This window comes from Equus asinus, chromosome 3 (genome assembly GCF_041296235.1).
Source record: "Equus asinus isolate D_3611 breed Donkey chromosome 3, EquAss-T2T_v2, whole genome shotgun sequence".
In the NCBI taxonomy this organism is placed as follows: domain Eukaryota; kingdom Metazoa; phylum Chordata; class Mammalia; order Perissodactyla; family Equidae; genus Equus; species Equus asinus.
The window spans coordinates 69,484,195-69,508,285 of NC_091792.1; the positions used below are offsets into that span (position 1 = coordinate 69,484,195).

General features: G+C 56.3%; 1 protein-coding gene across 4 annotated transcripts in view; it reads right to left on the minus strand.

Annotated features, from left to right (window-relative positions):
* Positions 1 to 813: 813 nt before the first annotated feature.
* BMP1 (bone morphogenetic protein 1) overlaps positions 814 to 24,091 on the minus strand; it is a 39,766-nt gene continuing 16,488 nt past the window's right edge. For 3 of the 4 annotated variants that reach the window (XM_044766795.2, XM_070505227.1, XM_044766796.2), the window contains 12 exons: positions 18,380 to 18,482; positions 16,761 to 16,877; positions 16,356 to 16,501; positions 16,031 to 16,226; positions 14,558 to 14,683; positions 13,686 to 13,846; positions 13,105 to 13,285; positions 9,039 to 9,164; positions 5,813 to 5,940; positions 5,212 to 5,425; positions 3,370 to 3,620; positions 814 to 1,535 (listed from right to left, as the gene is read on the minus strand). In XM_044766795.2, the coding sequence (XP_044622730.1) occupies positions 1,401 to 1,535; positions 3,370 to 3,620; positions 5,212 to 5,425; positions 5,813 to 5,940; positions 9,039 to 9,164; positions 13,105 to 13,285; positions 13,686 to 13,846; positions 14,558 to 14,683; positions 16,031 to 16,226; positions 16,356 to 16,501; positions 16,761 to 16,877; positions 18,380 to 18,482 (1,884 nt within the window). In that variant the 3' untranslated portion in view covers positions 814 to 1,400. Of the gene's footprint in view, positions 1,536 to 3,369; positions 3,621 to 5,211; positions 5,426 to 5,812; positions 5,941 to 9,038; positions 9,165 to 9,476; positions 9,834 to 13,104; positions 13,286 to 13,685; positions 13,847 to 14,557; positions 14,684 to 16,030; positions 16,227 to 16,355; positions 16,502 to 16,760; positions 16,878 to 18,379; positions 18,483 to 24,091 lie in introns of those variants that run through there. The other variant, XM_044766797.2, reaches the window with a different exon arrangement.

Genomic DNA, 24,091 nt, shown 5'->3' on the forward strand with positions numbered 1-24,091 from the left:
GGGCTCTCTCTGGAACCTGGGAGTGGCAGCCTAGGCATAAGAACCGGAGTCCTGTCTTGGCTTTATTTCCCTGTGAGATGAATGTAGAGAAAGGGGAGAGAGAGGCTCCTTTGAAGGGAAGGAGCAGGGATGTGGTTTCCATCCTCCTGGCCTCTGAGAGACAGGTCTGTGCCCTGCTCCTGGCTCAAGAGAGAGGAGGCCAGACAGGCCTTGGCCCTGGGTTGCCCTGGGAGGGGCCAGAGCTGGAGCGTTTGCTCAGCGCCTGCCACCTCCGGCTTGTGTCCCTGAGGAGAGAAGGACAAGCGGGGCCGGCACTCGGTGCCTGGCCTCTTTAGGAAGGCTGGCACTGCAGCTACAGAATCTGTTTCGGTTGATGCCAGTTTCCTGGCTCTTGGTGGAGTCGCCTAGCCAGACACCCTTGCAGCTAGCCCCCTGCCCCTTCCCATGGCATAGAGACAGAAGACCCAGACACTGGCCACCGGATGGACAGACACATGCCTATCCCCTTTTACATACCTCCTCTCTCCCCACCAAACAGACTCTTTACAGAACGTTCCAGCCCTCCTGTTGTGTGGGAGGGCTATGAGCAATGTATGTATGTGGTGCGTCTGCAGGCTGAAGTGTGTGAGGTGTCTCTGTTTGTGTGTGCCTGAGTGTGAAATCACACCCTCAGGGGTCCCGGAATTGAGGGAAGGAAGGGCGGCCAAGGAGGCCAGGTGTCCTGGCTGTGGGCTGGCCCAACACAGCAAGCCTGCACATCTGGAGTGAGACACCCCCTCCCCACCACATCCCAGACAGCATCTGGCACAGGATACCGGCTGTAACACTTTCCGTTTATTGGCTGGGGTGCCCTGGGGTGGCTGACCAGCCACTGGGCCTGAGAGAAGCCCTGTCTTGTTTCCCCACCCCTTTCCTTGCACCTCCCCACCGCGGCTCCTGTGGGACATGTAGGGAAACTCATGCCCCAGGAAACAGGGGGAGGTGAGGGCTTAAAATAAAACCAAATCGAGGTTGGAGAAGGGTGGGAAACATCCGTTACAATGAAGATATGCCTCCAGCTATACACAATGCAGCTCAGAGAGATGGGCAGGGAAGGTGGGTGGGTCTTGCTGACAGACCCTCTCCCTACCAGCCAGGCCCCAGAGAGGAATGGCCACTTCAAGTGTCTCAGGGAAAGTTCTGGCTCCCTGGCCCTGGCCCCTCGCTCTGGTGGGGAAGTGGCTCACAGAGTCCAATTCCCCTGCCTCCTGAGCACAGCCTCACCTGGACCATTGGCCCTGCAGGTCCTGGTACCTGGGGGATGGGGACGGGGTGCCTGCCTTCTGCCCACCTCCCACTGTCCGGTCCAGGTGACCGAGGGCAGCGGGCCTCCCATCCCAACCCCTGTGTGAGGGCAGTGGTCACTTCCTGCTGTGCAGCGTGTCCTGGAACTTGGTGCTGGTGTACCGCAGGTGGAAGCCTTTTTTTGTGATGGTGTCATCTGAGTGGAATTTCACCAGGACAGAATCTCCCGCCGAGTACACCTCCTCGGGGGGCTGACAGAGGAAAGGGAGGGGCATGAGGCTGAGGACAGTGGCTGTGGGTGCTGTTTTCCCTCCCCAAGATCCCCTGCTCTAAGGAAGGCAGGGGCTCCAGACTTTCCCCAGCCCCTTAAAGCAAGAGGAAGATTCTTGCTACCAGGAGTTGAATGGGGTAACTGGAGAAGGGGAGAAAGCAATGGGTAGAGGAGCTTAAGGTCAGAGTCACACTCCATTCTAAACCCAGTGCTGCTACTAACTAGTTAGCTGTGAGGTCTTAGCAAGGCACTGCCCATCTCTGGGCCTTACTTCCCTCCAGGGCAAACAGGAGCAAATGCCACCTGTTCTCCAAGCTGAGGAGGTGGGACAGCTGGGCCCCCAGCCCTGGACTCAGCCATTCCCCTCCCACCCTCCCCCAGTTCTGGCCATGGTCAGCTCCAGGTGATGCCCCTTCCAAGGCTCATGCAAGCCCCTCCTCCCCTCTCTGTGCAGCCCTCAGAGGAGAGCCACTGGCAGAGCATCAACACACAGACTCCCTGGCCCTCCAGGCGTAGAAAGAATCATTTCCCAGAACTTTCGGGACATTTCCAGCAACTATGCCAGGAAGCCCTGACAGGATTGGGTTCCTTCCCCAGGTCCCCTCCTGTTGGCTCCAGCCTGGTGGAAGTCTCTGGAAGAAGCCACCTGGGGACATCCGATTTGGTGTGTGACTCACTCGAATGTGTCAGAGCAAGGGAGTTACAAAGGGCAAAGTGGGGAGGAGGTGTTGGTAGCCAGGGGATTCCAGAGTGGCTGAACCAGGCAGGCAAGGGGGCTGTGTGCTCGCTTCCTGCCCTGCCTCCCCCTTCTCCAGCCTGTCCCAGCCCTGTCCAGTCCCTGCCATCCAACAAAGGCTGCTGCCCTGCAACTAAGGGCAGATTCGGTGGCCAATGTGGGTCCAGCAGCTGCCGCAGCTCTTGGGAAGTTTAACCTTTCCTGGGGCACCCAGGCTGCCCTGGAGCATGGCCATGAGAGGCAAAGGACCAGGGAGGCGATGGGAGGGTGGGCATGTCTGAGTGTGCATGAGTGTGAGCGCATGTGCAAAAGAGTGTGTGTGTGTGTAATGGGGGGAAGACAGTGTTCTCTGAAGGAGGAAAGGATTAAAAAAAAAACAAAAGAAGAAAACAGAAGCCACAAGCTCTGACTAGGAGGAAAATAAATCCACCTTTGTGGTTTTCCTGTGGCCTTAGTTAAAATCTCATCAAGCAAATTTTTGCTAACTGTCTCTGAAAGTGCCATTTTATGGACCAAGAAAAATGCTCAGCATCTGCTTGGACAGCAGCACCAACAGCTTTGGGACCAGCTGGCCTCTCACCAAGAAGAGAAACTGGCGGTGGAAGAGATGAGGGTATTTTTATGGCTCAGCCAGAATGACAGGTTGCTGCAGCTCAGCTCAGGCCCCCGGTCCCTGGCTCTTGCCCCAACCTCCACCCCCACTCCAGGCCCTGGTGAGCTGCCTTGGGACTGAGGCAGGGGAACGATGGGGCAGGGGTCACGCTATGCTCCCCCCCAGATGCCAGCTCCCCTGGAGGCCCAACCAAACTGGTGCTGAGCAGGCTTGGGTCAGGGCAGGGCCTGTCCCAGAAGCTATAGGGACCTCCGTGTCGGCCAAAAAGGACCAAGACTCCTGGGTGGGGACAGCCCAGGACAGGGAGGGCCTCTGTGAGCAGCCACCTGCCACGCCAGGTCTCCCAGCTCCTGCAAGGGGCCAAGCACGTGCTGTCGTGCCCTTGCCAGCAGGGCGCCTCAAAGGCACTGCTACCCTGGAGCCGGCCCTGCTGGGGCGCGGGGGGTGGGGGTGTGGGGGCCTCACCCCTGAGCCGCAGTAGCGCCCCAGTCTGGGGGCTGTGCTGTCGTAGCCGTCGAAGAGCTCCATGTAGTCATAGCCGCAGTCTGTTTCCTCCTCCACCTCGAAGGTCTGGAACACCAGCTCCACACCATAGCCCTCCTCGGCCACGATGACCCACTCACAGTCCACCCCCCCGGGGTAGTTGTTGTCACCAAACTGGGCGTGGGAGTAAAGATCCTTGGTCTTCACCTCCGCCTGCACCTGGCCTCCACACTCTGCGGGGGGACGACAGGATCGGCCACCACTCCCCAAGCACAGCCGCCGGCCGGGCACCGCGCCCCCCACGCAAAACCCTCCTGACCAGATGGAGGCCCTGGGAGAGGGCCACACGGCTGGTGCTGGGGGGTTTGGCCCAGAACAAGTGCTCTGCTGCTCTGTCTCTGGGTCGATGCCCACAGGGCCGGAGACGCACCGGGCAGAAGCCGGCTCAGGCGAGGCGCCAAGGCGGGCCCGCTTGTCAAAAGAGGATGCTGCTAATTTGCCCCAGCTGATGGCTGTCATGAAACAATGTGGGCCCTGCATTGCCACAGCATCCATTCTTAAGAGAGAAGACATACATCTGGATTTTATGTGAAAACCCCTGATTTTTAAATGTTGGCTCACATTTTTAAAAAACACAGTATGGGCCAAACATAGCAGGTCTGAGGGCCAGACGGAGTTCCGGGCCTCTAGTTTATGCCCTTGTGTTGGGAGGGGCAAATGAGAGCACGCAGGGCAGGGCCACCAGCATCTACTCTCCTCCCGACACCCCCTGGCCTCTAGGACACCTGGTGTCACATCTCCCTGGAGTGAGTGGGGAGTGGGTGGGCCAGGGCCTGGGTGAGGGACTGAGTTGAAAGAGAGGAGGGGAGGCTGTGAACCTGTCAGTTCTGGGGACTCCCCAACAGGTGGCTCAAGACCCACAAGGAGCTGGTGCAGCCCCCAGCTGACCCCCTTGGTCTGGCAATCAAGGTCTCCCGGGACCAGGCTCCAGACTTTCTCTGCAGCTGCACACTTCCCACTTCACTGCTGTCCTCACACACCTACTGCTCCAGCCAAACTAAATAACGTGTGGTCACCTGTACATACACCCAGAGCTGTCCTGGGGTTGTGGCTGTGCTTGGGCTCCTCCCCTGCTGGAATGACCCTACCAACTCACACCCAGAACCAGGCCCTCATCATGCTCAGTCTCCTGCTGTAACTCTGTGCACGTCCTATCTCACTGGGGGACTGCGAGTCCCGGGGCAGGGAAGGGCGTGTGCCCCACTCACTGCCATGTGCCCCTCAGAGTCCTCTTGCCCAGCATCAGGGCTCAGTAAGTGGTCGTTGAATAAACGAACAAATGAAGGCAGAGGAAACCCCTCAAAGGCTGAGCTGTTGGTCTGCTTTGCTCATTCTGTGACCCACACTCAGAACACTGCCTCACACGCGGTGCATGTTAATCAACACTGTAGAATGAAGGAACGAGTGCATTTTGGGGGTTGGAATGTGGGTGGGCTGCTGCACAGTTATGTGTCCTACCATTGGGGACTCCGGAGTGTCCCCTCCCTGTCCTGGGTTCCCCACCCCATTGTCTTTCATCACAGTCCCTAATCAGGGCTTCCCTCCCCCACCCTTCAGTGCTCTCTGCTCCCTGGGCCTGGCCCTCAGAACACACTGTCCCTCCACCCACGCCACGGGCTCCATATGAGCCTTCACAAGTCCTTTGTAAATGCCCCTCCCCGAGCCCAGGGCCTGCTTGTGAGACCAGGATCAGCAGATGCCTCCAGGACAAATGAAAGCATGGGGGCACCAACCGCCTGGCACCCGGCCTGAGGCAGGCCTCACCTGTGGAGTGTGATGCCTGGAAGCCCTTCCGCTGGACGGAGTTGTCAGAGTAGAAGCGCAGGAACATGCGGCTGCCCGTGGCCAGGATGGGCTCCGGCTTCTTGCTCCCACAGAAGCGGCCCAGGATATCAGCCTTGGCGTCACGTCCGTCATACACTTCCAGGTGGTCGTAGGCACACTCAGGCTGGGACTCGATGTCCATCTCCGTGAAGGTCTGGAGGGCATGCGGGAGGAGAGCAAATTAGGAACGTGGCTGGGGGGCAGGCAGGGTTGGAGGAAGGGTGCCCCAAACCTAAACCTCCAGACATAGACACTGGGAGTGGCACTGCTGGTGGACGGCAATGAGGGAGGACCCGAGAGTGGGGCAATGGCCGGCGCCTTGCCACTGCACACTGGGAAAGGGCCTCTGTCCAGACCAGACTTGGGATTCTCAAAGGGATGGCAGCCCCAGGGCTCAGCCAGGCCACCAGCCTGCTGCCTGCATGGCTCTGGGCAGTGCCTCTGAGGGACACAGGGCTGCAAAGCTGACAGGAAGCAGGTGATGGCCAGATGGCATGGAGGAGCAGGGGCGCCTGGGCAGCCTGCAGAATGGGCATCTTACCAGCTTGACCCGGTGTCCGGGGGTGCTGGAGATGGCCCAGGTACACTCCTTCTTGCTGGGATATTTGTCAGGCCAGTTGGGGCTGGTGATGGTACCGCTGGTGGATGTTACCTTGTGGTCACAGCCGGCTATGGGGAGGCGAGTGAGGGGAGGGGATCAGCAGGGACCCCAGTGCTCCAGTGCCCCCTGTGAAGAAAGGAAGCAAGCCCTCCCTCCCGTCCTCCCCGTTTCTTCTTTCTCTTGCCCCCCACTTAAAAATGGACTGAAGGCATACATTACTTCTTTTCAATTCAGTTACCCACCCTGGGGGAATCTTGCTGCTTGGTTCCAAGCTAAACCCCACCTGGCAGCATCCATGGAAGTGGCCCTCCCAGGTGCCCCTGTGTAGACCCCTGGCCACACCACCTCTGCCCTCCGTGATGCTGTCAGCCCCTGCCCTCTCGCCACGCCTCCATGTTCACAGAGGACTTTGGCACCTGACTCCGTTCTCTCCACCCGACTCCTGCTACCATCCTAGGTGACGTCAACAAACACACTGGCCTCTAGGCCCCTGACCTTCTCAGCTCTGTGGTCCTCATCTCCCCCCTCTCAAGGCACACTCGCTCATGACCTACCCTAGGCTTCCCCATCACCCACCGTTTCTCCATCTACACCCTCTCTGTGGCCCCTCCCGTTCTTCCAGGATGCTCCAGCCCTTGCTTTCCCTTCAATGCTTCTCCAACTTTAGAGAGGCCTCCACGGCCTCCATCCTTCAGTCTCTCCCAATATGTCCTCCTTGGTTAACTTAACCTGCATCCCCCTCCAGCTGGACTACGTGGCTGATCACCCCGACTGCCATCAACACGCAGGGCTTCTACTGCACCACCTTGGAAAACCCCACCCATGGTTTCCAACTGCAGCTGGGCCCCAAACCACTTGATCGCTAGGATTTGTCCAGCCCTGGCTCCATCTCTCACCTCCTCAGCAACAGTTCCAAGCCTTCAGGCCTCTCCTCAGTTCCCAGTCCCTCCCTCCCAGCAGACCACCTCACCTCCTGCCTCCCTGAGAAAATCAGGGCCTCAAATATGAACCACCTCAACTTCCTGACCCTTACTTGCAAATTGCCTTCCCTGCCTCCCCATTCCCTCCTTTCCTGTCTCAGAGAAGGTGCCCCTCCTCTCTGGCAGGAATGGATTTTCCTTCTGTGATCTAGAGCTCATTGCCGCCCGCCACCTGGGGACCCTTGTACCACAAATTGCCACCCTCACTCTCTGACAGCCCTGCAAGTCCATGAGCTTTCCCAAGCTTTGCCCATCCTCAAACAGCTCTCCCATGGCCCTACGTCCCCTCCAGCTGCCACCCACCCTCTCTCCTTTTCTTCTCTGCTAACCTTCAAGATAAACCTGCTACTACCACATTCTCACTACTTATGGCTCCTTGATCCACTGCAATCTGCCTTCTGCCTCTGAAGTGTGCCCTCACAAACTCAAGTTTAAAAGCCAATGCTCATTATTCATTCTCATCCAATCTGACAGGTCCCTCCAGAAGTGGGCAGCCAGTGCACTGCAGGACTGGGAGGAGAAGGGGATGGGTGGGGTGCAGGCTGCCCTGCTGTGCCTATAGGCAGAGACTCACAGGACAAATGCGCAGTCATGAGGACCCAGAGAGGAGCAGCGCCTGTGCAGGCGCCGGGTGGCCCCAGGAGGGCAGGTCAAGCTCTTGGCCCTCCACATTTGACCTCTTTCCATTACCAACCTGCCCTTCCCCACGTGCGTGCTCACTGCCTCCCCATCTCTACACTGGGCGCCCACACCCTCTAATTTCTTCTCCCACATGCACTTCTCCCCCTACCCAGACTGCAGCCTCCTTGGGAGTAGAGGGACTCCGCTCGTGAATCTCCCACAGGGCTTGGCCCACCGTGGCCTCCTCTGCAGGGGTTCAGGAAATACTGATTCATAATTAGCCTCGCACTTGAGTAAGGAAGCATGAGGGCTTCTAAAGTTAATTGGAGCTGGGTACAGGCCATTTTCCCAACGAGTTCAAACCCTCCCCTGGCCATCCTGTTGCTGTGGATGCTGAGGGTTCCCTAGCAAAACCCTTTTTGCTGCAGAGAGAACAGAGATGGGATGCAGTTAGTCAGCATCAGAGTAAGGTACCCTCTGGCAAAAAGATGCAGGGGAGCCTGAGCAGTGGGGTTGGAAGCCCTTGAGTGTCTACTGGGTGACTGTCAAGGGCTTCAATTCTGCTTATTCCGGAAAGCAGGCCATCTGTTCACAGCTTGGCTGTCTACCTGGTCATGGCGAGAAGAGGCATGTGCACTGTGCTAAGCGCTCAGAGCAAGGCCTATAAACCTCAGTCCCTGCAAAGTAGGGCCATTGTTATCATCTCATAAGTGAGGAGACTGAAGCTCAGAGAGGGGAAGCGACTCACCCAACGTTACACAGACACTCAGTGGCAGAGGCGAGTCTGCGTTCTGTGCTGGGATAGTGTGTCCCCAGAGGCAGGGGCCACAGTGGATTGAACGACTTGGAGCAGGACAGTGTTGTAGGGTGTCAGCAATGACACGAGAGCTGTTCTCCAATATCTGCAGGGTTCCAGTGTCAGGGAGGCAGCGGCCCTGTTCTGAGTCTCCCTGGGTGTCAGAAGTGTGACCAATAAAGGTGACACAGAGGATCATGCCTGCTATGAGCCAGGTACTGCTTGGAGCACTTCAGAGCGCCCCACGCCCCATGAGCTGGGTGCTGTCCCCATCTACACATTACACCAGAGCAAAGTGAGGCGCAGGGAGAGGAAGTGTTCGCTCGAGGGCGCACAACTAACAAGCGGCAGGGCTGGGCCGGCAGCCTGGTTTCAGTGCCCGTGCTCTTAACTGCTGTCCCATCCTGCCTCTGCCAGAAGGAGCTCTCACAGAGAGGAAGACTTGGGCACGGATTTTAAGAAGCACTAACCACCAGAACAGCCTAAAAATGGAGTCTGGGGGCAGCTGTGGGCTTCTCCTCTCCTGACACGGGCTAGGAGAACCCACAAGTGCATGCGGCTTGGCTAGTGCTGGTGCGGGGGAGTGATATATACCCAGTGGGAGGCAAAACAGCGTGGCCTCAGAGGTCACTCAGCGCCTTGAGCCTGAACTGAGGCGATGGAGATGCACAGCCTCTGTCCCCGAGCCCCTGGCCCCTGTCTGCGGCGGCGGCGTGAGGCTGGGTCTATGGCCCGGGGCATGAGGCCATGGGCTCTGGGCAGTGCTCACCTTCCTTGCAGTCGTGTTTGTTGTCATGGAGGATGAAGCCGCTGCGACACTGGCACTCGTAGCTGCCGAAGGTGTTGACGCAGTCCTGCTGACAGCCGCCATTGTCCTTGGAGCACTCGTCCTTGTCTGCAGGGGGAGCAAACAAGGGCAGAACCGGGTCTGTGCAGGGCTGAGGTGGGGTGGTCACTCCAGGGAGGCCAGGCTGGGCTTCCTCCCCCCGGGGGGCTGGGTGGGGAGGGGAGGCCAAGGCGACGGTGGGGGTCCGGGGCAACTGCATCAAGCGGAGCCGGCTGAAGGGGCCCAGCTGTGGGGAGAGAAAGTAGAAGTGGACGGAGGGTGGGCTGGGGTCCAGAGCTGACCAGCATGGGAAACCTCTACCATTACCTGCTTACTGGACAGACGGACAAGTGGAAAAACAGACACACGGACAAGCAGACTGCAAGAGAAAGGAGCAGGACGCAGGGGTCCCTCTTTTACTTCACAACAGGAAATGTCACAGACACCATCAAAATGGGAGAGGGTCGGGGGCGGGGATGGTCCCCTATCCACGTGGGGGACGGGGGAAGAGGAGAGCACCAGTTCTGTCCGGCCAGGAAGCAGGCCGGAATGGCAGAGTGGAGGTGGGGGGTGGGTGGGCACGAAGCCCCCATCCCATTCCGTCCAAGGTGAGGTTCCTGAGTAACAAAGGGTCCGGGAGGCCTGGCAGGCCTCACTGGGGGGTCCGGTTTCTTTTCTGCACTCGGAATTTGAGCTGATGGGGGCGTCCCCGAGGGGGCTGCAGAGCCGGCCTCTTTTCTGAAATGAGAGAGAGAGAAGAAGAAAAGGGTCCAAGGGGTGGGGTGGAGGGCAGGGACCAGGGACGGGGAGCAGGTGAAAACCAGACCCAGGGCCTCAAGGCAGATCCACAGGGCGGGGCAGAAGGCAGCGGGACATGCATGCAGGACGGCCATGTCCAGTGCAGCCAGGCCATGGAGGGGTAGCAGGTGGGAGGAGGCACAGCGACAGGGGACGGATGGGGAGAAAGCTTGTGGCGGGCAGAAGGCCTGGAGGGGTGCACGGAGGCCGGTGCACTGAGGAGGGAGAGAAACAGTCTTCATGGAAAGGATGGGCCTTGGGGAGAGCTCTGCTCTCGCCATTCTGGCTACTGCAGCCATAGTGTATTAGACACAGACACACACTCACACCAACACACCCACAGACACAGCATCCCCTCGTGGATGTACTGTGGTCCCAACACGGCAGCACAGACACTGACCCCCAGATACACACATACACGAGCATAGGATACACACCACCCCCTCACACACAAATACACAGGCAGAAACACAGATACACACACACACGCATCATCAGCCAACTGTGTACACAAGAGATATACACTACTTGCTTACTCCCACATGTGTGTGAGGAAGCAAGCACAAGTACAAACACACAAGCACAGCTGCACTAGCAGGCACTCAGGGACTCACACACGGGGACAGACAAAGGCACACATGAACACAGAGACCACAGCTTGTCAGCAGACCCGTGGACGCAAGCATGCCCATGCATGCAGTGCTCATGTTCTGGTGGACCCGCACACGCACTCTCCCGTGAACAAACATGTGCGCTGACACACAGAGAGACACAGTCACAGGCATGTGTATGTCACACCTACATATCCTCCAGTCTGTCCATGGTCACTCTGGGGCCATGTGCCTGGCACAGAGGCAGGCATGCAGGGAGGATGTGTGGACCAAACAGACACCCAGAATCCCAGAGAGGAGCTGCGAGGTAGAGGGACACCTGCTGGCTTCCAAATGGTCAGATAGGGTGTGTGACAGGGGGCCCTGTTTCTGTTCTCCATCAGGAGGGGGACCCGAGGGCTGGAGTACTGGGTCCCAGAAGGCCTTGCTTCTCCAATCCATTCTCCAGCGAGCCACACCCCTTGGAGCCCACAGAAACCCTGAGCCAAGAGGAGGAGTCCCCAAGGCCCTCCCAGGGCTCCTTCTCAGTTAGAGCATCCCAGGGGACCCTGACTGAGGGGCCCGGGGAAGCTGCCTTTGCACTAGCCCTGCAGGAAAGTGGAGGCGAAGGCCACCCTACAACCCATCCTGGGGTTCCCCAAGGAACTCGCTGGTGACCATGCTGCGACGTTCAGGCATCCCAGCTCACAGACTTAGCAAAAATTTCCCTAAAATGTTTGGACCCCCATGCCTTCCTTGTATCTGCACCCTAAATACCTAGTACAGTGCCTGGCACATAGTAGGGCAAAAGAAAGACTTGCCCAGTGAACGAATGAGGGAGGAAGTGAATGGCTGGATGAAGGCATGGGAGGAACGCGAGGCCTGCGGAATGCCTGCTTTCGCGTCCCGGCTCCGGCTCCGGCGCGGGGAGGGGTGGGAGAGGGCAGCCTCACCTGGGAGCCAGGGGCGCAGGGGCAGGAGGGGCAGGAGCAGGGGGTAGATACGGGCCCCAACAAGGAGATGGCACTCACCCTCCAGTGCCAAATGCCCCAGAAGGTGGCTGGGGTCAGACTGAAGGTCTTCATGCTCTTTCTTCTCTTTCTTGGCTTAGGGTCTCCTCGTTGGGTGTCCCAAAAGTCCAAAGAGCCCCCTCCAGGGGGCCAGAGTCAGCTGCCCCACGCCCTGAGGGCTGAACCTTGATGCCCACCGGTGAGCGTCCTCTGCAGGTTTCTCGTGCGATGGGGCAATGTATGTGTGTGTGTGTGTGCACATGTATGTATGCATCTCTGTGCAGGGCTGGGGCTGGGGTAGGCACAGTGTCATGCCAGGGCAGGGCAGTAACTGTGGGTGGAGAGCCCCGGGCTCTAAGCCTGACAGATGTGGTGTCGGTTCCCCCCCCCCCTCCAAGACTGGAGCAACAGAAGGGTAGGAAGAGACGAGAGTAAGCAGGTAATGGTCCTCCAGGGGCCAAGCCCACCCCTGAGTAGGGGCTGCATCCCCTCAGCCCTGTGGCAAGCACCTCATGGGAGCTCCAGGCGGCACAGGGAAGGGGACTCGCGCGGCAAGGGGAGGATCTCAGCAAGCAGCTGGGCAGGGGCTGGGGCACTTTAAGCAGAGCAGGGTGGCCGGCAGTGCCAAGCAGGGAACCAGTGCACAGGGGCAGTGCATGGCATCCAGGTGGGGCAGGCAGGGGTGCAGGGCGGCCACAGAGGGCTCGAGGATGCAGGACCCTGGGCAAAGGAGGGGAGAAGGAAGGCAGCGGGACTCGGCTGTGGGCTTCCTGCCGCCCCATGCCCAGCCCACCAGGCTGCTGGGGTGACCATCCCTGGGCCACTCCCCCACAAAACCATCTCCTCCAGCCAGCCCACCATCCTCCTCCCGCTCTCCCCCATACTCGATTCCATAGAGCTCCTGCCCTGTGTTGCCTGTGTCCTGGGTCCTGCTGCCTGTGGGAGACCAGCAGCTGCCTCCCAGCCCAGCCCAGGGCCAAGAACTGAGGGATTACTAAAGCAGTGGGGAGGTCCAGCTCAGAGAGGATGGGCAAAGGACTGCTGACTACCATTTCAGCCACCTGAAGATGGGGCCATCAAAGGGACTCGACCTTACACAGGGCAGCTCTCAACAGACATGTGCTGGTTGGACGTGCACAGAAGCTTTGGTGCTGGAGGGGGCTCCTCATCTTTTCTGAAGGGGCTGGCATGAACTCGTCTGGCATTTGCAGGGTCTGATCAGAGATCGGCTGCTGCCAGAGAATTTGCCCCACAAAGTCCCATGCAAACACCTTGCTCTTCTGCGCACCCCGTGTTCTCCAGCCCCACTGAACTAACTCCCTGTTCCAGGGCCTGCCCTCGCTCAGGCCTTGGTTCGCTCAGCTCCTGATGCCTGGAACGCCCTCTCCCTTCATTTCTGCATGCCTATGTCCTGCCTGGTCTCAGGCCAGCTCCCACGTAGCCCTGAGGGTTCAGGAATTTTAGGGTTCAGAAGCGCAGGCTGGTCTGGTGGTGGAAAGCTAGTGGGGAGAGCAGGTGACAGACCCTGCTGGCTGGCACCAGAGGGACTGAGGAGTGCAGGGTGCAGCGGCAGGGAGGAGGGGAGGCTGGGCTTGGAGCTTCTGAGGTTACCTGAGAAGAAGTGAGCCTTGAAGCCCTTTTTGGAGACTGTGTTGTCTGACTTGAACTCCACGCGCATGTTGTTGTACTGGGAGGTGATGACCTCGGGCTTCTCAGAGCCACAGAACTTGCCGTGCAGCTTGGAGTCGGCCGTGAGCCCACTGCGCACCTCCACGAAGTCGTACTTGCACACCTGCCAGGCAGCGCAGCTCCAGGCCCACCTCCTCCAGGAAGCCTCTCCTGAACGCCCCCCACCCTCCAGGCTCCCTGTTGGTGAGCCCTTTTGCCCTCAGTTACCCACTTTACCAAATCTAACAATTCAAAAAGGTGCCACTTTGCCCTCATCCCCACACAAGCCCCAAGCCTGCCTCACTCCACAGGCTTCCCAGCCCGACTTCCTTCATTCCCACAGGCTGGGCTCTCCCTGGCCTTCACGGCCCTCCTCCCTGAGCCTCCCCTGCTTCCTGGAGTTGGAGCAGTCTCTCCTCTTTACAATCTGTGAGTGTTTCTTTCAGAGGGCAGGAAGCCAGCACAGAGCCCTGCTCCAGCCCTCAGGCTGTGCTGCGTGCTCTCAGCCCCAGGCAGGCACTCACGTCGTTGCCCTCGGTCTCGAAGAAGTCAAACTGCAGGGAGATGCGGTACTGGGTGGGGGCCACCAGCTGCCAGATGCAGTTCTTGTTGGGGGGGTACTCCTTGGGCCAGCCTGGGCTGGTGATGGAGCCGTTGAGCTTGGTGAGGAATCCACCGCAGGCAGCTGGGGGGACAAAGGAAGTGGCGTCATCTGCCAGGAGGCCCCACTCTGGGCAAGGGGCAGGAGACTGGGCTGGGTGCGCTGAGGAGGAGATGGGGATTTATGGGTTCCCTGCAGCCCCGGGGCTGAGGCTGGCCTCTCAGGGATGGAAGGAAAGGAGGCATCTTCAGAGCGCGAGGAGCTGAGTTGTATGTGCAGCCACTTCTATGACCTCTGCTAGAAAACGGGCCAGGGCATCTGCTGAGAGGGAGTGGGGAGGGAGGCGCTCAAGGACGGCAGGCCAGTGGGCAGTGAGGCCTGGGAGGCACAGAGAGGGAGCTGCTCAGAGGTGAGCAGAGAGAAGCAGTGCAGCAAGATGAGGCTGAGCTGGAGGCAGCTGACCAGGGAGAGCATCTCCAGCATCTCCAGAACAGGCACAGGGAGAGGCCGAGAACAACAGACTCTGAAATGTCCATCATGACCTCTGGTGGGTGATGATGATCAGCAGGTCAAGATCAGCATTTAAACAGCATAAGAATAAGAAGGAACAAAAAACCGGAGTGCACACACCTGATAACAGTGTGTTCTGGGGGACTGAAACATAAAACATGCCCCTTATCCTCCACGGGGGACAGTGCATGGGAATCCTAGTTCTCCAGGAGGGTCTGTCCAAGGGCATCAAGATCTCGCGGGAGGGCCTGGGCAGGGGAGCAAAAGCCCCCAGGGGATGCTCACCCTCGCAGCGGCGCTTGTCGGGGGCCAGCTCGTAGCCAGGGTCGCAGCTGCACTTGTAGCTGCCCAGCGTGTTGAGGCAGCGCTGCTCACAGCCGCCGCGGTTGGGCCGAGAGCACTCATCCACCTCTGCCAGTGGGAGGGACGGGGTCAGGGACTCCCAGGCCATGGCCTGAGTCCCTTCCTGCCCTCTGCTTGAGAGTCAAGTCCAGGGTCCCTCAGGCTTCCTGTGACCACCCCATGCCCATTCCAGGGAGAAGTCAGCTGGGAGCCTCACTTGTCCACTCAGCTCTGGGGCCGTGGGCCTTTCTGCCCCACCCAGCCCTCCATGGCTGCTCAGAACCCCACCAGCTCCCCAGGGGTTCATACTTGTGAGAGCCCCCAAGGGATAGGAATGACCTAAAGTAGGGGACAGAGCCACCCTTCTGACCATACTGGCTGGGCTGGTGGCCACCACCATTTACTGGTGACTCACGCGTGCCATCCCCCAGCTAAGCACCACTCTCTCACTTCTCCTTCCACCCTCGCATGAGACGTGTGATGGAGGTGCTGCTGCCATCCCACTTACAGACGAGGAAACACGGGCCAGGCAGGACACCCTGCCCAGGTCACCCCACCACAGATGCCCAGGCTGCCTGGCTTCCTCCCGGGCCTGCAGCACGCCCTGCCTCCGCACCTCATCAGCATTTCTTCCGTACAAACTTTTGGACTTTCCGACAACTCCTGAACTGTTATTTCAAATCCATAGTTGAGCACCTATCATGTGTCAGCTACTTTTATATAAATGTGTCGTTTACTCAATAAAGGATGCAGTTTTTCAATGGAGTTGACTTTTTCTTCCCAGTTAGGCCATAAATTCAAGGGCAGGGCACCAGGGCCTAGGCTTCCCTCGTAGACTCTCTGTGTTGAATGAGTGAATGAAGAAGGAATGGAACCATCGCAGCGCTCTGCGCAATAGCCAAGATGTGGAAACAGCCTAAATGTCCACGAATGGATGAGGATAAAGGACATGCGGTGTCTACCCATAATGGAATACTATTCAGCCTTCAAGAAGAAGGAAACTCTGCCATATGTGACAACATGGATGAATCTTAAGGACACTATGTTAAGTAAAATAAGCCAGTCACGGAAAGATAAATTCTACATGATTCTATTTACGTGAGATATCTAAAATGGTCAAATTCGCAGAAATAGTGAACAGTAGTTGCCAGGGGCTGCGGGAGGGGAAATGGGGAGCTAGTCTCCGGGTGTCAAGTTTCAGTCAAGCAAGATGAATAAACTCTAGAGACCTGCGGTGCAGCACTGTGCCTACGGTCAGCAGCACTGGGTTACACACTTAAAAATGTGCTCAGAGGCTACATCTCACGCTAAGTGTTCTTAACACAACGAGATAAAATTAAAAAAATAAAAAGAAGGCATAAAGGAGATAGACTGGCCAAGGGTGTGGGTGGGGTGGGAGAACAGGGAAGGAGGCACCTTTGAAAAAGTTGACGGCGAAGCCAGCTTTGTTAATGGATCCGTCAGAGACGAACTTGAGCCAGAGGCGGCTGGACGTGCTCTTGATGTCGTCTGGCCTCTCGTAGCCACAGTAGCGCCCGATGAGGGGACTGCCCTCACTGTGCCCGTCGCGCACCTCCAGGTAGTCGTAGGCACAGCTGTCATGGCGCTCGATCTGAGGGCCGGGGCTCCGTCAGCGGGAGGAGATCTGGCTGCCGGGATCCAGCGCCCGAAAGCCCACAGAGGCGGGCCTTCCTGGGGCAAGCGGGCATTAAAGCCTCAGGTCCCAGGGTCTCTGACCTACCTCAAAGGACTGGAAGGTGAGGCCCACATGGAAGCCCTCGGACACCTGAATCCGCCAGACGCAGACTTTGCTGGGCCGGTAATCGTCCGGGTAATTGGGCGACTGGATGTGGCCGTTGTCCTTTTTCACATCTCCCCCGCAGATGGCTTTGGGGACACAGGGTGGGGTGGGAAAAAGGGGAAGTTGGTCAGAATGCTCTGCCTGCTGGAGAACCCCTCTGCCCTGTCCTTCAGCCCCTCCCACATCCCTCCAGCTTCCCAGTGCCCCCACCTCCGCCCTAGCCAAACCCACCAGATCTTTGCTTCCTCCCTGTGGGCCCTCAACCTCGCCCCCCGGGGTGCCCAGAGGTAGTGGTTCCAGGGTGCACAGGGATGTCGTATCTGACTCCTCCCCCATCCTCAGTACCTTCATAGACTGCAAAGAAGCCCTTCCCGACCCAGTTGCTGCTGCTGCGGAATTCAACCCAGAGGCGGCTGTCAGTGGAGACGACAGGCTCGGGGAGTTTGGCCCCACAGAAGCGGCCTGCACAGATGATGTGGACAAAGGGGCCGTGAGGCCTGGAGTGAACCCCTCTCCCCTTCTTGTACCAGGGTTGTACCTCCAGGAAGCCCGCCCCCGTCTCTGGGGGACTTGGGGGTTCTGGCCCTGGTCTGCGACTGGCACACACTCCTAAGACCACACGCCTTCCAGTCGGCCTGGTCCAAAGTCCAGCTTGGCCTCAAAGAGCCAGAGAGCACTTCTAGAGCATTTCATGCCCTTGAGGGACAGGACATAAGTCTGTTTCTGGGACAAAAGGTGACTCCTCACAATAACTAACTGTACCTGTGTTTTATTTACTTTTTAAAAAGAGCCTATTACCAACATTACTTATCTTTTCTTATTTGATCTCCATGCAAACAAGTAATAACCAAGAACAAACAGCTTTCTTTGTATATTACAAAATGTTTTCATTTGACCAAAGGCAGAGAATGCCTCAGAACCCTAAATAAATCCCAGAATCTGGGGACTCGGTCAGAAAAAGCCTCCTTTGAAATAAAACCCGCCAGGAATCCACACAAGTGGATGAGGGTAGCCATCTGTGGAATCCTGCGTAGTCAAGAACTGACTAGGGATGATCTGTGTGAGCCTAAGACGGGTGTTTCCCAACTCTCAGCAAGAGGGTGCTGACCTAGGAATGTAAGCTATGAAAAAGAAACTGCAATCTTGGAAACGCGACCACGTCCGCAGGCGGAAGTGTTGTAATGACAGCTGCTATGGGTGACTAATAAATATTCGAATATCAGAAACTGAGGGGAAAAAAAGAGACGGTTAGCAAGGATTTGTCAGCCTGCCATCAGGCACAGGCCGTAGGACAAAAGTTCCACTGCGGCGAGCAGCCCCGAGACACTCAGGACAACGTCCAGGCTAGGGGGAGAATTTACACAGCTCCTGAGGGCTGACGCAAGCGCCCTCTTGGAAGCCCCTCTTTGCCCTCAGTCTGTGCCCATTAGAGCACTTCTGTCCTGTGGTTCTGACCTCCCATCCCCCACGTACTCACTGCCCCCACCAGGGACAAAGCATCCTGTGCAGACAAGTTTAGGCCACCATGCCAGCTGGGTAGCCCTCCTGGTACACCAGGCTACACTGTGAGCACGCTCAAGCCAGGCCTTGCAGACAGAGAAAGCGGAGCCTCTGAAATTACCCAGATGAGGAAGAGATCCTGGAGCTGTGGGGATGCGCCTGCCTGTCTCCCTCTGTCAACTCCTATGACTCCCCCAACCCATACATGGACAGCTACCCTCTGAGGGAAGCCCGGAAGCCTGCACCAAGGACTCTGAGGTCCAGATCAGGGAAGGGACTCGCCCAAAGTCACACACTCAATGCTCGAGCTGGCAGGCACTAACCACACCACAGGACTCCTGGCTCCCACGCCAGGGGGTCACCCCTGGCCGAGTGCTGGGTCCCGGGGAGGGTGAAGAGAGTGGGATGTGAGCAGTTCTAAGGAGGAATCCAGAGGAGGCAGTGGGGTGAGCTAGTGCTGTTACCTCGGAGGGGCGCCTTCCTCCAGAAGCCATCGCGGACCTCCACGTAGTCGTACCAGCACAGGCGGCTGCGGTACAGGTCCATGGATGTGAAGTTCAGAATGATCTAGGGAAATGGGGAGGAGGAAGGTTACGCTGCTCCCCACACCTCGCTGGGCTCGCCCGCCAGCCCCGTGACCACGGCACCTTACGTGAGGTGGTTTGCCACAGGTGATAGTTAAGGGGTCCAAAAAGGAGCTCCTGGCACAGAAATGTCGCTCCTCCCCAGCCGTCTGCCAGTTAGAGTCGGCATTCTTCCCAGATCTCCCAGGCCAGTCCTCACCGAAAATGCACGGCCTTGTTGAATATGTGCATGAGACCAGGCCTCTCATTTACTGATCCCCTCGGGAGAAGCCACTGCTTTGGGTTACACACACCCAGCTGTCCTCACGGTCAACTTAAGTAACATAAATCACAGCACTTTCAGAGGGAAGAGGTCTCCTCAGGGACAGGAAGGGCCCAGGGTGGCATGTAGGCACTGGGGGCTCTGAAATGGGAATGAGGGATCCAGAGAGGAGACGCAGAGGGAAGAAGGGCTGAGTCAGCCAGCATCACATAGTTACTGAATGCTGATCCATGCTAACTGCTGAGGAGAACACCAGAGCTGGATCCTTACTGTGAATGGGTTTAAGATACTTCCCATCAAGAAGCTCAGGACTTAGAAGGAAAAGACATATGCATGAAAAGAACACTTAGTGAAAAGACTCAGACTCCAGACACGCACGTGGACCTGGGTTTGAATCTCACCTCTGCATTTCCTGCTGTGAGTCCCTGGGTGAATCACCGAACCTCTCTGAACCTCAGCCACCACGAGCATAAAATGAGGAAAGAGCATTTCACCTGAGACAACACATCACACGTGTGCACAGGCACTGCCCTAATCACCTCCTGCACGTCAACTCATTTCAGCCTCCAAACTCATCAGATGTCCCCTAATACTGGAGGACATCTGACGACTTGGTAAGTACCACCTCTCTGCAGCAGGTAGGCATAGGAACAGGTAGAGAAGCACACTTTCCAGGAGGGAAATGGCCTCCTTAGTAGTTTCCAGAATGAGCCTCCAAACCTGGTGTGTATTTAGAGTCCAATAAGCAGGGACTCCAGGGAACGGCTCCCTGTGACTCTCAAGGCATGGACGGTGGACACGTGACGACCCAAGGGGCCCACCTGTTAGGTGCCAGCTGGGTTCCCTGTTGGAGGAGAAGCGGACAAGATCTGACTCCCCTCTGGCTCACCGCCGTGGAGGCCAGAATGAAAAGATCCCGAAGCAGGCGCTGGCAACTGCTGTCCGCAGCCAGTGTCAATGCTGCAACCAGTCAGGGAAGAGCTTCTGGCTCACGGTCACTCTCTAACACAGATCCCGCCAGAACTCGCGGTGATTTCAGTAGCTACCTAGATCGTCCTTCCCATTTCCTGGCCTCTCTCTCTGGGACCTCTCTCACACTCTCTCTACCCCTTCTCAGCCACACAGAGCATGCCATCCCCTAGATCTTGTTAGCATCCATAATCTCAAGTTCAAGGACCCCACTCCCCATCCACGGGCCCCAATCTTTCCTCACTCGCTCCCTGTGTACACTGAGCCCAGCCATCCTTCTAATCCGACCTTCAGTCCGTGGAGCCTATGGTATTTCCACCGCCTTTCACCTCTGCAGACCCACACCTCTCCTGCCTAGCTTGGAACCCACGATCCGTCTTTCTTCTTGTCCTCTGATTCAGACATGAACTTGAATCTGCCTGTGTTTGGGAAGCTTCTACTACTTGTGGTACTTTAAGACAGGATCAAGCGAGACCACGTCTGGAGAAGGGTACTATGTTACTCTCGATGATGACTGTTAGTCATCAAGAGTCATTATTATAAAAATACAGGGCCTGGGATTTTGAAAAAGTAAAGTTGAAAATCTGCTCTGGCTCTTGCCATGGGGTCAGACAGTGTGTCGTCACCCAACATTAGACCTTTCTAGAAGATGACCAACTATGACCACAGAGGAAGTGGCCAAAGGCTGGCAGTCTCGTCACTTCAAAGTAAAGCCACGGGTCACCCTGACCCTCACCTCTGTGCACAGGCCTTCAGCTCTCTCACTCCTCTTTCTCTTTACTGTACTCACCTGAAAACCACAACCCTAGTTAAATCCAACTTTCCACCCATCTGTGCCCATACCCGATGGCCAATGTCGCCGAAGAAAATACCTCAACATTGATTGTCTCACTTGAAATTCGAGACCGCTCACCTCAGCTGGGCCTCTTTTACACTCCCCTCCTCTCACACCTCTTTTCTCTCCTCAAACCGCCTGTCCTCCTTCTTCACTCTCAGTCCTAGCCCCCCTGTCACCTTCTTCCAAGATCAGTCCAACAGGCCCTGCTCTTGACCTTGCCCCCACCACAGCAGATCTTCTATGATGTAATCAGATCACGTCTCCCCACTGCTCAAAGTCTTTAATGCATACAACTCAGGGCAAAATCCAAAGTCCTCACCACAGCCTCTAAGGCCATTTATGATCCAACCTCCTGTTATCTCTCTGACCCCATCTCCCACCACTCTCCTCCTTGCTTACCTGGCTCTGGTCACATTGACTTTGCTGATCCTCAAACACGGCAAGCCTGCTCCTGCCTCAGGGCCTTTGCACTTGCTGCCTAGAAGCTCTTCCCAGCTCTCTGCCTGGTGCATTCCCTCACTTCCCGTCCGTTTCTGCTCCAACTCTCCTGACATGAACACGGCCTTCCCTCACCATCCCACGTGGAGCGGTAACCTCCACCCCACTGCCCTACCTCCCACTGCTGACTTCCTCTGTAACACTTATCACCATCTGACCTGCTGCATTTATTTCATCTGCTCATTGTCTGTTTCCCCCAACCACCAAAATGTAAACCCTATGAGGGTAGGAATTTTAATTCACTATGGAGTCCTTGGTGCCTGGCACGTAGTAGTTACTTAATAAATATTTCTTGAAAAGAATTTTGCTTTTAGGAATCTAATCCAAAGATATACTTGCCCAAGTGTATAAAGATGTAAGTTTCAAGATGTTTATTATAACATTTCTGGCCATAATGAAATCTTGGAAAAACTTAAATCAAACATTTGTCACTAGAGACCTGCAGAGGAAGGACTGAATAATCAAATTAAAGGAAATCAAGACGACGGATGCTGAGCAGCCATGAAAGTGACTGAGGTGGACCTATATGTGTTGACAAGGAAAGATGGCCAAGATTTATTGCCGAGTGAAAGGCAAGTGATGGAAGCCCATGTGTGCACTGTTTGTGTTCACACAGACACCCGTGCACACATGCACACCTGGAAGGGTCTGGAAGGACATACGAAGTGTTTCCAATGCTCAGATGCCTCTGAGCGCGCGACATGGAGGAGGGTCAGGGCAGAATACTCACTTTTCACCTTGCGCACTTCTACGCTGTCAAAATTTTCACAGCATGCACATTAGCCTTACATCTAACAAACAACAAAAGTATCTTTAAAGCGTTGCTGGAAGGAAGAAGGCATGCAGAGGACCAAGCGAGGGCACTCTGGCTCTGAACGTCCACCCTTCACCACTCCCTGCGGCCCCCCAGGCCTGCCAATCGATTCTGCTCTGCAGCTACCCTAAGGACAGCAGCGCCTTCCCTTCCTCCTCGTAGGCTGCTCCGACTGGTCCAGGGCGGATGAGTCCAGACCCTCTGAAGAAGAAACCACGCCCAGCTGGCAGAACCCCAAAGGCTCACAGGGACCTCCTCTGGGGCAAGAGGAGCCAGAGGCCACCTCACTGAGGAGGAAGGAGCTGTGCTGGCGGTGAGAGGCATCCTACAGGGAGGCACAGCCATGTCTATATTGAGACCGGAGGTGTCTAATTAAGAGTTGTCACGACTTCTGTTATGTGGAAACAGCTGTGTTCTGGTGGCGGGGCACTCCCCTTTGCCAAAGAAAACCTGGCCAGCTCCACCACTTCCTGCCTGGTGACTCCAGGCCCACGGTGTGACTTCTTTGTGCCTCATGTCTTTGAAAGATGGAGGAGATCATAACTCCACTGGGCAGTCGGGGGGTTAAATGAGATAAGGGGTGCAGAGTCTCAAGGTGTACCCCATGTGTGGGAAGTACTCCTCACGTTTGCTGGATCCTCTCAGAGAGGAACTGGGAGAACAAGTTCATCCTTGGGGGGGACCCCTGGTCTGGTCTTGCTGCTGATCTTAGGCCCATCATCTAATCCCGCTGTGCTTCCATTTCCTTATTTGTAAGATGGTCATGGTAACAGTACCTCATAGGACTTACGGGAATTAAATTAATATATGTGAAATTTACAACCATGTCTGACACGTGTATGTGTCATACATACAACAGTGTATGCCACTCAAAAAGTTAATTTCACTATTGGAGTTGAGTTTGCTTAAGATATTTTGATGTTAGAAATTGTTCATAGCAGAATCCTGGAAGTAGAGGTAGGCAAACAGGGCCCCTGGGGAAGCTGACCAGGGCCGAGTCATCTGACGGGTTCAGGACATAGACTGAGCACAGCAGCGAACACTGAGGGGCTTCCCACCCCACGCCAGGCATGGCCTTAAGCACTTTCTGTACACTAACTTGCTGAATCCTCTTACCAACCTCACGAAGGAGGTACTATCACCAGGCGTATTTTACAAAGGGGGAAACAAAGGCACAGAGAGGTTAAGTAACTTCCCCAAGATCATGTTTACATCCTGTAAACAGCACAGCTGGGCACCAAAGCCAGGCACCTGGCTCCAAGCCTGCACCCTTAAGCACTACTCCCCATGGCCTCCCCGCATCTGCCACTCAATTTTGCCCAACAGCTGTGCAAAGAACAAGCATCAGCTTTCCCTCCATCCTCAGCGCCCCACGCCCTTCAGCACCAGAGAGCAGACACTTAGGGGAGGGCCCAGCACAGGCCTTGCAGAGGAGGGAGGGGTCGTCTCCGGCCGGTTGGGGGAAGGGAGATGAAGGTCAGGGAAGGCGTTACAGAGGCCATGGAATTTGGGCTGGAACCCGAAGAATAGGCAGGATATCAGAGGGCAGGGAATGAGGGTGGATACTGCCAAATCCAAAAGACATTTTAAGTTCTTATCTTCTTGGCTCCCAAGCAAGGTCTGACCATGATCTCCTGAAGCCACTTTCCTGCTCATGAAGGAGCCGGCTTGGCGGCTTGGAAAACGCTGCGAACCCTCTTCAGGGCAGCTGCTAATTTCATGCAGTGTAGACACTCGGGCATCCTGAAAGAAGCGTTCCGAAGTGCCTCTTACTCCTGTTTGACATACCCCTGACTTGCATAATTGTCTAAGATGAGATTTACCTATCACTCACATTTCTGGCAATAAGTTGAGAACTGGAAAGCAAGTGAAAAACAAACTCTCAGCAGCCAAAGTAGATGTCAAAGTCCATCCACTAACGCAGGTGGGTTTATGTAAGATTCACTGTTGAAAGAGCGTAGACTTTGGAGTCCGACAGTCCCAGACCTGGATGCTGGTTCCACTGCTACTACCTGTGTAAACTCAGGCAGATTCACTCATGCTCTGGGATCTCAACTCCCTCATCTCTACAGGAGGAATGCTAGAGCCTGCATCAGAGAGCTGATGTGAGGAATAATGAGTCTTGTATATAAGATGCCTAATACTCTGCCTGGCACATAATTGTTAAATAACAAAGAATGGGCATTATTACTTTATGGCAGTATCCTCTTC